This window comes from Lactuca serriola, chromosome 2 (genome assembly GCF_051521515.1).
Source record: "Lactuca serriola cultivar US96UC23 chromosome 2, Lser_US96UC23_V15, whole genome shotgun sequence".
In the NCBI taxonomy this organism is placed as follows: Eukaryota; Viridiplantae; Streptophyta; class Magnoliopsida; order Asterales; family Asteraceae; genus Lactuca; species Lactuca serriola.
The window spans coordinates 114,319,426-114,332,936 of record NC_136409.1 but is presented as its reverse complement, the minus strand read 5'-3'; the positions used below and the strand labels follow the sequence as shown (position 1 = coordinate 114,332,936).

The 13,511-nt window shown below is 37.0% G+C and overlaps 1 protein-coding gene across 1 annotated transcript; it reads right to left on the bottom strand.

Annotated features, from left to right (window-relative positions):
* Window positions 1-3,094: 3,094 nt before the first annotated feature.
* LOC145086650 (methionine-tRNA ligase, putative / methionyl-tRNA synthetase, putative / MetRS) lies at window positions 3,095-10,660 on the bottom strand. Its single transcript, XM_079024469.1, has 16 exons — window positions 10,369-10,660; window positions 10,152-10,296; window positions 9,851-10,004; window positions 9,590-9,745; window positions 9,232-9,462; window positions 8,932-9,075; window positions 8,393-8,483; window positions 8,201-8,307; window positions 7,869-8,102; window positions 7,711-7,776; window positions 7,501-7,629; window positions 7,275-7,412; window positions 7,054-7,183; window positions 3,736-3,983; window positions 3,573-3,668; window positions 3,095-3,497 (listed from the first exon to the last, which is right to left on the bottom strand). Exons 1-16 carry the CDS (start codon window positions 10,502-10,504, stop codon window positions 3,267-3,269), a joined length of 2,436 nt encoding a protein of 811 aa, XP_078880595.1. The 5' UTR covers window positions 10,505-10,660; the 3' UTR covers window positions 3,095-3,266.
* Window positions 10,661-13,511: the final 2,851 nt, after the last annotated feature.

Below are 13,511 nucleotides of genomic sequence, written 5' to 3'. Positions count from 1 at the left end.
AGGGTCTGTGCGAGGAAAACCCTAAATCCAGGGCTTGGAGCCTATTTAATCGCCTCATTCTCCTTCCTAGGGCTCCTTTACTGTCTCTCACACCCAGAACGCCGCACCCTAAGCCCCCATTGTGCTCATTCAAGCTTTTGGCCATTTTTGAGGGATTTAAAGGAAGAAGAAGAAGTGGGAATCTTTGAAGCATCAAGGAGTGGCTTTGGATCCGAAGTTTAGGGATCATTTTAGAGCATTTGAAGGTATTAATTCGTTTCTCTCCTCCAGATTTTTCCTTGGTTATGAGTTTTGGGGCTTTTAAGCCATGTTTAAGATCAATCTCGAGCTTGAGGTCCAGATCTGAGGTTGCTACCTCAGATCCATGCTTGTGGTGGTTTAGAATCCCGTAAAGTATCAGTCATGGAGTGGATTATGGAGCCCCTTGGTCTTAAACCTTAGTTTATGGTGCATTTTGCCTAGATCTCTTTCTCTACACGTAAAGTTTGCAACTTTACGTGAGGAGTAGGCTTGGGAAGGGTAGATCTATGGTTTAGAGTCCCTGCATGCCTTGAAAGTTCTCTGCATGTTTGTGGAACCGAATAGACTCGGCGAGTCCTTCGAGTGGACTCGGCGAGTAGCTTGAAGATGTGGAGGAACTCGACGAGTGGGATGAACAGCTCGTCGAGTCGGATGAAGATGGGGATGAACTCGGCGAGTTGGATGAACAACTCGGCGAGTTGGTTGGAGATTCCCTTGTGCTCGGCGAGTCTGTTCGTGGACTCGACGAGTCGGGTCGTGTGGTCCCAAACCCTTCGAGTGAAGACTCGAGTCAGCGAGTCGAGCCAGGACTCAATGAGTTGATCAGGTCAGGATTTGAGTCGGTGGACTCGGCGAGTCAAGTCGCGATTAGAAGGACTTTGAGCATAAGAACTCGGCGAGTCAATAGGTGGACTCGGCGAGTAGGGTTGACCTGGAAGGTTGACTTTGACCAGGACTTTGACCTGGACTAGGGTTGGCTTGGTTGACTGTCATGGGTCAGTTATACTAAGTGTTGCATTGATATTGATAGCTCGGGAAGCTTGTAGAGCCGGAGTTCAGTGAGTGGTCAGGCAGCAGCTAGCGGGATCATCAGCAAGTTCAGCCAGTGCAGGTGAGTTTCCCTTTGTATGAATGGGTCTACGGCCACAATGTCGGCCCATGTAGTTATAAGTAGAAGACCCGGGGGTAAGCCCTAGGCACAGTATGCTAGTATGATATTCGGGCAAGGTCCAATGATAGAGGGCGGGTGCCCAAGGAATGGCTTATGCGTTAGTTTATACTTGTTGTCTGTGTGATACTTGTATGTGCTTGGTAGGGAGGTGAGTGTGAGCGAGGTCCTGCGTCTCACCAATTGCAGAGTGTGGATGGTGTTCCACATCTCATTAGCAGCAGATCAGGGGTGAGACCCAAGTTAGGGAAAAAGTGAGTATGGGTTGGGCCCGTATCTCACTACCAGTAGGAGCATGGATGGGGTTCCACGACTCATCAGTAGAGTTCGGTTGTTAGGACCGAAGTGTAGTTCAGACACCCCAGATATGTCTGATAATATGTTATGTTATGATATATGTGATGGTAGCAATAGGGAGGGGGTGAAATAGTCCCCGAGGATCGGTTGTTAGGACCGATGGGTAGTCAGCACCCCAGAATGGCTTGACACGGGTAGTCGGCACCCCAGAACGGCCGTACCGGGTAGTCAGGCACCCCAGAATAGCCTGGGAGTATATGCGTTAATATGATAGAGTTGCTTATACTTGTTGTCAGCGTGATACCTGTATGTTATGGGTTAGTGGTTGAGTGTGGGCAGGGCCCGTATCTCTCCGAGGTTGGAAGTGTGGGCTAGGCCCGTATCTCCCAGATAGCGAAGTGTGGGCAGGGCCCGTATCTTCACAAGTATGGGCGAGGCTCGTATCTCCCGGCTAGCGAAGTGTGGGCAGAGCCCGTATCTTCCCGAGTGTGGGCAAGGCCCGTAACTCCTAGCTGATCATTGGCTGTATGTTATGTGATTATGTGGTATGTGGTAAGGTGGGGAACTCTCTAAGCTTCGTGCTTACGGTTTTCAGTTTTGTTTTCAGGTACTTCCGGTAGCGGAGGGAGGAGCTCGAGGTGATCGCATGGCACACACCATAGATTAGTCAGCCTGGGAATGTTTACTCTGATAATGAACATGTGTTTTGAAAACTTATACTCAATTTTATGTTTTGGAATGATGAATTTGTTTGAAGTAATGTTTTATTAAAAGAAATTTTTGGTCTTAAATTTTGGGACGTTACAGAAAGGTTGATGAAGAGGCCGAAAAAATCATAAACCATTGTTTTATATGGACTGTTTCATCTAGACTTTGACAATTCCTAGTGTGATGGAAAAGGGCGTTGTGGAGAATGGTATGTAGGAACAAGGAAGTGTAGAGCAGTCTGTTGGTGATAGTAAAGGTGGTGGTGAGGATGTGTAGTGGTCTATGATGGAAGTTGTTTGTGAAGGTGATATAGGTTAGGTAGGATAGTTGTAGATGGTTGTACGTTTTTGGTAAATGTATATTGGTAAGGAGATATGATGGTTTGGATCACACTAATGCAAGTTATGGATGGTTGTCCACTTGTGGAAATGAATGGATCATGATTAATGGTAATCAACTTTGAAGTTTCTAATTGTCATTTGTTTGAAGTTGATCAATTTTAAATTTCTTATGGAGGGTATATATATACATACAGTTTCTCTTATTTTGTTTTGGATTAGGTCATTTTCACTCAAATGTTAAAATGTTCAGAAACATTTCGATTCTCTTTTACTTGTTTTGGATTATGCTTCTCTTTAGTATTTGCTTTGTATTACATTATCCTTCACATTTGGATAACATCATTCAAACTTCCAATCGATATTTTTCACTAAAGCTGAAGAAATTGTTTTCACTAAATCTGAATGCTAGCAAATTGATTACATTTAGGTTAGCATTTGGATTCTATTTAAACCAACTCAATGACACTAATCTAGTTGCATTAGCCATTTTCTTCTTTTAAGTAGTCTCAAGAAATATGGGCAAAAGGATAAACATTTCAATGGACTAACCTTGCTAATATAGTTTGAAGTATGTCAAATTTATATAAGCAAAATCGTCATGCATCAATCATCTAATACACCACATTCTTGTAAAAATGTCAAAAAAAGAAAAGTAAATAAAATAAAGAGTAACAAACATGGTTTGAGGTAAATCTGTGGCAAAAGAGAACATATTATACGCAAGGATGAGCTCATCGAATTGTTCCATTGGATATGGATGAAACCCTGCAAACACCAGCAGAAGTTGTAAATGGAAGATCTTTAAAGCAAGCTATAAGATCCTTATCTGTATGCAAATCCACTTGTAGTGTCTCCCAAATCTTCTTCTTAGGGTTCAACACATCATCAGGCTCCCCATCAAACCCTGAAAACTTAACCCTCTCACCAACAACAGCACCCTCAGGTGGCTCAACCAATTCAACCTAAACATATTTAAGTTTTTTTTTATAACAATATCAATCAAACATCTTCAAAAAAAAAAAAAAATCATATGTTACCTTATCACTAGTGGAAGCACAAAGAACCATCGCGTGTGACTTGATCCCCCTCATGGTTGCTGCCTTTAGGTTACACAAAACACAAACCTTCCGATTCTGTATAAAAAAAATAGATATTAAAAACTTAGACATTTTAAGTGGTAGAAAAAGAAAACAAACATACCTTCATCTGTTCGATAGGTATAAATTTGACAAGGCCACTGACAACAGTCCTAGGTTGTTCTTCACCAACATCGATTTGTTCAACATATAAAGAATCAGCATCCGGATGCTTCTGGACTTCTGTGATAACTCCAACACGGATGTCAAGCCTACTGATTGTTACTTCCTTTTCCACAGCAGGAGCTCCCTTTGTTTTTGCTTTTTCACTAACACCAGACTTCTCCCCCTTTTCTTTCTTTCCACTTTTATCTGCAAACATAATTATTTTTTTTTAAATATAAAAATTTTAACCAACCCTTTTACTTTTATCACCAAAAATTCAGGGTTCAAGGTTCAAGGTAAAAACTCAGGGTTCAAGGTAAAAACTCAAGGTTCAGGATTTAAGGTAAAAACTCAAGCTTCAGGGTTCAAGGGTAAAAACTCAAGCTTCAGGGTTTAAGGTAAAAACTAATGGTTCAGGTTCAGGTTCAGGATAAAAACTCAATGTTCATGGTAAAAACTCAGGGTTCAAGGTTCAGGATTTAGGGTAAAAACTCAAGCTTCAGGATTTAGGGTAAAAACTCAAGCTTCAGGATTTAGGGTAAAAACTCAAGCTTCAGGGTTCAAACTCAAGCTTTAGGGTTTAAGGTAAAAACTAATGGTTCAAGTTCAGGTTCAGGATAAAAACTCAATGTTCATGGTAAAAACTCAGGGTTCAAGGTTCAGGATTTAGGGTAAAAACTCAAGCTTCAGGATTTAGGGTAAAAACTCAAGCTTCAGGGTTCAAACTCAAGCTTTAGGGTTTAAGGTAAAAACTAATGGTTCAAGTTCAGGTTCAGGATAAAAACTCAATGTTCATGGTAAAAACTCAGGGTTCAAGGTTCAGGGTAAACACTCAAGGTTTAGGGTTTAAGGTTTAGGGTAAAAACTCAGGGTTCAAGGGTAAAAGCTCAAGGTTCAAGGTTTAGGGTAAAAACTCAAGGTTCAAGGTTCAAACTCAGGGTTCAGGGTTTAGGGTAAAAACTCAGGGTTCAAAGTTCAAGGTAAAAACTCAAGGTTTAAGATTTAAGGTAAAAACTCAGGATTATAAAAACTCAAGGTTCATGTTAAAAACTCAAGGTTCAAAGTTCAGGGTAAAAACTCAAGGTCTGGGGTTCAAACTTAGGGTTCAAACTCAGGGTAAAAACTCAAGGTTTAAGGTTTAGGGTAAAAACTCAGAGTTCAAGGGTAAAAGCTCAAGGTTCAAGGTTTAGGGTAAAAACTCAAGGTTCAAGGTTCAAACTCAGGGTTCAAGGTTTAGGGTAAAAACTCAAGGTTCAAGGTTCAAACTCAGGGTTCAGGGTTCAAGGTAAAAACTCAAAGTTTAAGATTTAAGGTAAAAACTCAGGATTATAAAAACTCAAGGTTCACGTTAAAAACTCAGGGTTCAAAGTTCAGGGTAAAAACTCAAGGTCCGGGGTTCAAACTCAGGGTTCAAGGTTTGGGGTAAAAACTCAGGGTTTAAGATTTAAGGTAAAAACTCAGGATTATAAAAACTCAAGGTTCAAAGTTCAGGGTAAAAACTCAAGGTCTGGGGTTCAAACTTAGGGTTCAAGGTTTAGGGTAAATACTCAGGGTTCAAGGTTCAAGGTAAAAATTCAAGGTTTAAGATTTAAGGTAAAAACTCAGGATTATAAAAACTCAAGGTTCATGTTAAAAACTCAGGGTTCAAAGTTCAGGGTAAAAACTCAAGGTCTGGGGTTCAAACTCAGGGTAAAAACTCAAGGTTTAAGGTTTAGGGTTTAGGGTAAAAACTCAAGGTTTAAGGGCTCAAGGTTCAAGGTTTAGGGTAAAAACTCAAGGTTCAAGGTTCAAACTCAGGGTTCAAGGTTTAGGGTAAAAACTCAAGGTTCAAGGTTCAAACTCGGGGTTCAGGGTTTAGGGTAAAAACTCAAGGTTTAAAATTTAAGGTAAAAACTCAGGATTATAAAAACTCAAGGTTCATGTTAAAAACTCAGGGTTCTAGGTTTAGGGTAAAAACTCAGGGTTCAAGGTTTAGGGTAAAAACTCAGGATTATAAAAACTCAAGGTTCATGTTAAAAACTCAGGGTTCAAAGTTCAAGGTAAAAACTCAAGGTCTGGGGTTCAAACTCAGGGTTCAAGGTTTAGGGTAAAACCTCAGGGTTCAAGGTTCAAGGTAAAAATTCAAGGTTTAAGATTTAAGGTAAAAACTCAGGATTATAAAAACTCAAGGTTCATGTTAAAAACTCAGGGTTCAAAGTTCAGGGTAAAAACTCAAGGTCTGGGGTTCAAACTCAGGGTAAAAACTCAAGGTTTAAGGTTTAGGGTAAAAACTCAAGGTTTAAGGGCTCAAGGTTCAAGGTTTAGGGTAAAAACTCAAGGTTCAAGGTTCAAACTCAGGGTTCAAGGTTTAGGGTAAAAACTCAAGGTTCAAGGTTCAAACTCGGGGCTCAGGGTTTAGGGTAAAAACTCAAGGTTTAAAATTTAAGGTAAAAACTCAGGATTATAAAAACTCAAGGTTCATGTTGAAAACTCAGGGTTCTAGGTTTAGGGTAAAAACTCAGGGTTCAAGGTTTAGGGTAAAAACTCAGGATTATAAAAACTCAAGGTTCATGTTAAAAACTCAGGGTTCAAAGTTCAAGGTAAAAACTCAAGGTCTGGGGTTCAAACTCAGGGTTCAAGGTTTAGGGTAAAACCTCAGGGTTCAAGGTTCAAGGTAAAAATTCAAGGTTTAAGATTTAAGGTAAAAACTCAGGATTATAAAAACTCAAGGTTCATGTTAAAAACTCAGGGTTCAAAGTTCAGGGTAAAAACTCAAGGTCTGGGGTTCAAACTCAGGGTTCAAGGTTCAGGGTAAAAACTCAAGGTTTAAGGTTTAGGGTAAAAGCTCAGGGTTCAGGGTAAAAGCTCAAGGTTCAAGGTTTAGGGTAAAAACTCAAGGTTCAAGGTTCAAACTCAGGGTTCAAGGTTTAGGGTAAAAACTCAAGGTTCAAGGTTCAAACTCAGGGTTCAGGGTATAGGGTAAAAACTCAGGGTTCAAAGTTCAAGGTAAAAACTCAAGGTTTAAGATTTAAGGTAAAAACTCAGGATTATAAAAACTCAAGGTTCATGTTAAAAACTCAGGGTTCAAAGTTCAGGGTAAAAACTCAAGGTCTGGGGTTCAAACTCAGGGTTCAAGGTTTAGGGTTTAGGGTTCAAGGTAAAAACTCAGGATTCAAGGGTAAAAACACAAAGTTAAAGGTTTAGGGTAAAAACTCAAGGTTCAAGGGTAAAAACTCAAGGTTCAAGGGTAAAAACTCAAGGTTCAGGGTTCAGGGTTTTCAAGGAAAAAAATAATGACCTGAAATTTTGGTGTTCTTCAACTTTTCTGTAACTTTTTTTGCTTCGGCTTCTTCCTTAACAGCCCGGTCAGCTCGGTCAGCTTGACTGCCAGCAAATTTATTCCTGAAAAACTCCACTTCTTCATCTTTCTACACACACACAAAAAAAAAAAGTCAACTAAAATTTTTAAAAAGAAATAATTTAATATTGAAATTTTGTTATTGATAATTAGCTAATTACCAATTCCTTAAATAATGGAACAGGGGTCCCGATTTTGTGGCCAATAGGAATGAACTCCCAAGGGGTTTTGGCCTTCTTGATATCTCCCTTATCATCACAGAGAGATAGTTGAAGGGGCAAATTGAGCTGCTTGAGTACCTGTGTATCAAGAAAACAAATAGAAAGAATTATTTGAAGGGGTAAAAACGGTATTTTACACATTGGAAACAGATTTACATTTACTTGCCTCAATGGAAAAGGATGGCATAAAAGGTTCTAGAAGGCATGCAAGAAGATAGACTATGCCAACTGAAGTTCTCATGACTATTGAACATGATGGGAGGTCTTCCTTGTACAGTTTCCAGAATTGACTCTCCTGTATGGTCAATTATTAATTTCGAGGGGCATTTTGGTCATTCAATGTGGACTTTTTCAGAATTCCATGTGGACTACTTACTTGAAGATATGCATTCCCCTCACCAGAAATGCTCATTGCAAGTTTCAATCCTTGCTTTAGCTTGACCTAAACAAACATTTTTAAAAATCAATATAAAACAAATTTCGCAATTTTTTTTATAAAAAATTATAAATTTTAGTAGTAATCAGTTAAGTTACCTTCTCCATGGCCTCTACATATTGGTCAACATAGTCACCAATTTTATCTCCCAAAGTTTTTGTTAAAAGATGTGATTCTGCATTTGGAGCATCAGGAATAATGGAACCATATCCTAAACCTGATTCTTTAGCTATAAAGCTCAAGACTCGGTTTATGAAATTTCCTAAATTATTTAGCAATTCACTGTTTAATTTCGCTTGCAAATCTGCCCATGTAAATAACGTGTCTGATACCTATAAAAATAAAGAAAAAGGGAAACAATAAACAAATTGAACAATGCCTAAATGCAAGAAATATAGTTTTCAAGAACATTATAAATGAAATGTCATACCTCAGGTCTATTTGTTAACAGATAGTATCTCCATACTTCTACAGGAATATTTGTATCTTTTGCATCATTTCCAAATACACCTACACCCTTACTCTTTGAGAATTTACCTATATATAGAATTCAAACATTAATTAACAATATGCTGTTGCAAGTTGCAACATATTTAAGGCCAAAAGTATAATAAGAGCAAACCTGTTTCATAATTTAAGTACTCTGTAACACTAATAGTTTTCATCATAGTCCAGTTCTCTTCAGTCCCAATAAGTGTAGAAGGAAACATTACCTGGAATATTATTTTTCAAAGTTGAATATAAAAGTAAAAATGAAACAAGAAAGATTTCAAGATCCTCATGGAGAAAGAGTAAAACGTTTTACACGAGAGATTTGAAGTACAATATGAAGAAAGAGTCATGGAAATAACTAGGTTGAAGATTCTCCATTATTGGAAGGAAGAAGAAATAGTAGTACAAAATTAAATGGAATGAATGAATCTTCAAATGAAAATTCTATATTATGTGTAGACACAAGGTATAGTTTTAAGTTTTAACACTATTTCTATATAGCTTTTCTTCAAAGGAATGTAAAACAAAAAACATTACAAAAGGTCAATGATCAAAATTCCCTTACATGACTATAAGGGCTTAAGGGGTTAAGAGTTAAGACTCTTGTTTTGCAGAGACAGCTACGAATAATAATAATGAAGAAATTGTACCTTAAAAAAATACACTTACAGTGTGAAATGGAACATTATCCTTTCCCATAAACTGATATAGCTCCACATTTTCAGGATTTTTCCACCACTTCTCCCACTCAGGTGTGTAGCATTTAGTAATTGACACGTATCCAATAGGTGCATCAAACCATACATAGAAAACCTGAAAACATGTGGTGTGAGAAGCAAGAACCAAAACAAAACAAAACAAAAAAACTCATGAAAGATTGGTTGGATATTGCCATTTAAAACAGCTAAGAATGAACTCATTAACCAGATATATGAAATGAGTAAAGAAGAAAAACAAGAAACTTCTTACCTTCTCTTTGAATTTCTCAAGAGGGACAGGGACACCCCACTTCAGATCTCTAGTAATACACCGTTGCCTTAATCCTTCTTTAAGCCATGCATTTGTTGCATGAATGGCATTCTGACTCCAACCACCGGCCACTGACATGGTGCTGATGTATTCGCGTAGTTTCTCTTCCAACAAAGGGAGTTCAAGAAACAAGTGATCTGTATCACGAATTCTAGGGCTTGTTTTGCAGACCTATTTGCAGAAGGAAAAAAAAAGGTAATAATTTATACATGGGAATTGGGAAAAGAAACAGAAGTTACAACGACACGATGTTCTTTTTACAAAGTATAATGACAAAACAAGAGAATGATGAATTTACCTTGCATCTAGGATTGATGAGTTCTGTTGGATTTAATAGCTTGCCACATTTTTCACATTGATCTCCTCTTGCAGAGTCATAATTACAACCTGGTGTTGGACAGTTACCCTCAACAAGCCGATCTGCTAAAAACTTATTGCATGTATCACAGTAAAGCTGCATGTGAAAAGGAGATTCGTGATTTAGTGGTTGTCTCTTCTACTGAGACTAAGGAATCCATTATTAATTTACGAGCTTAGATAAGAACAAGTTCAATATAACCTGCTGCATTGTATTCTCAGAAAGCCAATTATTCTCCAGCAACTTTTTGAAAATTGCTTGGCAAACTTCAGTCTGTGCTGGAGACGAAGTTCGTCCAAATTCATCAAAACTTATGTTAAACCATTTATACACGTCCCTGTGAATTGCGTGATACCTACAATAACAGCCAAATGGACAGAAATGAAATCAGTTACTCAAACACCAAAATCCTAAGTCAATTGTCACAAATCGATTACTCTTGATAATTATTTTATGGATTCGTCTTAAAATCGAATAGCAAGAAACGTAGAAACTTAATTACTTGTCGCAAATTTCTTTAGGAGTACAGTTTTCTTCCAAAGCCTTTGTCTCGGTAGCTGTACCATACTCATCAGTTCCACATATGTATATCGCGTTGTATCCCCTCAATCGACAATATCGAGCAAACACATCAGCACTCAACACACCTACATGTAGCAAAAACAAACTCGAGTTCAAAATTAACCATTTACACATCAAATTGAAGTAAACGTGCTTACATCCAATGATGTTTCCAAGGTGAGGAACGTTGTTGACATAAGGAAGGGCACTGGTAATAAGGATGTTTCTTTTGCCCGGAATCGGAAGCTTCGTCACTTTCCGATCGTCTCCAACACCAGTCGAAATATCTCCCATCGAAGATACTGTTCGCGAAGACGATTTCGCCGACAAATTAGGGTTTAGGTTTCGGATTGCGAGCAGAAAAAGGATGAGAGGAACGGCGTTACTGGAGTATTGTAATGCAATGCAGCCGGAAGGGATTGTTGTAGTGGTCGCAGCACATTAGGGTAAAGCATCGAATAATCAACAAAGTAACCACCAAACTATGAAAATTTTCGACTTTACCACATAACAGTTATATTTTCAATTTTAGGGTATTAATTTTCAATAAGTTACATTTTGATCAACTAGACTTTAATTCAAGTTTATTCTATAGTAGTTGCATTTTTCAAGTTTATTTTTACATAGTGTTTGGTAGTGTGGATCTGACTAGAAATTCTCTCCACGTTTATTCTTTTAAGTATTCTTTGGTATTGTTGAACTAAATGGAGTTTGATAGAATATAACAAATCTTTTAAGAAGTATTTAGTGTGAATGGAACCAGAATCAAAATGGTGGAACATATTATATAAAATATTATATAAGATGTTAGCCAAGTTAAATCGAACTAATTTACTAATTTTTTATTCCACCCAAAATAAAATTGTGGAACATATTAAATAAGATGTTGGCCACGTAAAATCGAACTAATTTACTAAATTTTGATTCCACCCAAAATGATAGAAGATAATGAACAGGCCCGATCCTGGCATTTTGGAGACCTTGTGCAAAAACTAAAGTGACGCCTTATAAAAAATTTCTTGTGAATATTATTACCTACATTTGTTACCACTAATTCAAAACATAAAGTTGCTAAAAAAACATCTCATAAATTCACTACCACAAAATAATGTCTTCACTTATTGGTAATCAAATAAATCTATAAAACTGTTATAAACAACTTAAAAAAAAAAAAAAAAAAAATGAACACATTACTACTTTCTAACCATCGACCTTGTAGCATTTTTAGAAGAACATTCATCTATGAGACTTTCATATATCAGATTTTTTTTCTCAAATTTTGGTGAGTTTATAAAAAATAAAAACGTTGTCTAAAATTTATAAAGAAAACAGATTTGCATTTTTTTATATAGATACTTTCCTTAAATTGTTGATAAATTTTAAATTTATGATTAGATTTTGATTTTTGTTGATTTTTTTCATAATTTAAATGCATCTAAAATTGGAACCAAATGTTACCGGGCTAATTTTATTTATTGATAAAACATAAAAATAGATTTCACAAAAATACCAATACTATAACTATAAATCATCCAAAAAATCGGAGGCCTCCAAGATCGAAGGCCTGGTGCGACCGCACCGTCGGCACCACCTCAGGGCCACCACTGATAATGAAAGCTAGAAGCGTAAAGTCAAAAATATTCAGGTCCTATGTATACCATCTTGTAGCATGATCTTCTCATTGTTTGAATCCTTTGTAACATCGCAGTTTCCATTTTCAACTTTACCCCTCATCCACCATAACCAAATATTTCTTTTTCTATCCGTGCATCATATGATTATTGTATTGTCCTAATTTATAACACCCACATTTTTGGGAGAAGTATTTTTAACCTTAAGAGAACTTTTATAAATAAATAATAACAGATAAAATAATAATAAATGGAAATAAAATAAAAATAATAGATTTAAAATTTCCAAGTCAATTTGAGTCAAATAGAAAATTTATAGTTTGAGGGATAAATTTTTCCAAACTCAGAAACTTAATTTTAGCCTTACCTTACTATAGTAAATTGAGGTTTTAGGTTTTATGTAGAAGTAATATAACTTGTTGGTTATATAAAAGCAAGTTTAGAAGACAAGTGAGAAACTTGATGTTTAGGGGCTAATGCGTCGTTATGCCAAAGATTATAACAAACAATCTAGAGCTTTATGAGAAGCCTTTGATGGCGGTTTTAGAGGTTGAAGGCTAAATTGAAGATCATTTGAAGATATCTTAAGAGTTTGAGTTTAATTCATCAATGGAAGCTTAAGAAGAAGGTAGCAATCCTCAATCCATCTTTTGTATTATAGTTTTCTAATGCTTTGATTCCTTTTAAATCTTAAATGTTATGAGGATTAAGTGTTAGATTTAGTGTTTTGTGGAAGATTTTTGCTTAAAATGCAATCTTACCTTCAAGTTATTATTAACATGTTAGAAATTTGAAATAATTTATATTTTGTAACATCCCGATGTTAAGATACTTCTAATTTCAATCCTATAATTTCATTATGTTGCATTTTGGTCCCTAAGTTCAAGAAAGTGTGCAAAAGGAGCCCTAGTGGCATTTTTGTAATATTGTCCTTAGGAGTACGCCATGCGTACGTGGTGTACACTGAGCATACTAAGGCGTGCCCTATTACTCAAGGCGTACATCAGTGTACACAGGGCGTACTTGCCATATAAGGAAACCCTAATTTTTAGGGTGTGACTCGTATTTAAGCACTCTTATGGCCTCATTTCACCCACTTTAACTGTCTTCATCCCTCTCATACGTTTGTGCAACCCTAGTTTCACCTTGATGAGCCTTTTCAAGCTTATAAGTGTGTTTTTGGTGCCTTAAAAGAAGGAAGGAAGGAAGCCAAGCTCATCTTGAAGGAGTGGAACACTTAGATCTGGGATTTCTACTTCATTTGCAACCATTCTAAGGTAAAAAGCTTGCAACTTTATTCCTCAAGCATATTGTAACGTCCCAATTTTCAAGGCCAAAATTTTCATTTTTGAATTGGCACATTTAATAATCATTTTACCAAAACATTGTCAATAAAACATTCCATTACAAAATCATATTGTTGTGTCTCAAATCATAACATCATAAGTAATGAAAATCAGAGTACAGTCCCAAAAACTCCTTACAAAAACCATGAGTGTGTGTGATGCACTGCTACACCACCGACTTCTTCCCCTTCGACGAAGAGGTACCTGAAACCAAAACCAAAACTGTAAGCACGAAGCTTAGTGAGTTCCCCCATCATACCACATACCATACAATATCGTCGGTATCTTTCAACCAGTAACCTTCATCGGTATCTTTCAACCGGT

Excerpts from the sequence above, each read along its gene's own strand:
- LOC145086650 (XM_079024469.1), bottom strand. The coding sequence starts at position 10,504 with ATGGGAGATATTTCGACTGGTGTTGGAGACGATCGGAAAGTGACGAAG. Across the intron at positions 10,297-10,368 it reads CCTTGGAAACATCATTGGAT|GTGTGTTGAGTGCTGATGTG; the intron begins GTAAGCACGTTT and ends TGCTACATGTAG. Across the intron at positions 7,413-7,500 it reads TGCCATCCTTTTCCATTGAG|GTACTCAAGCAGCTCAATTT; the intron begins GCAAGTAAATGT and ends CTTGATACACAG.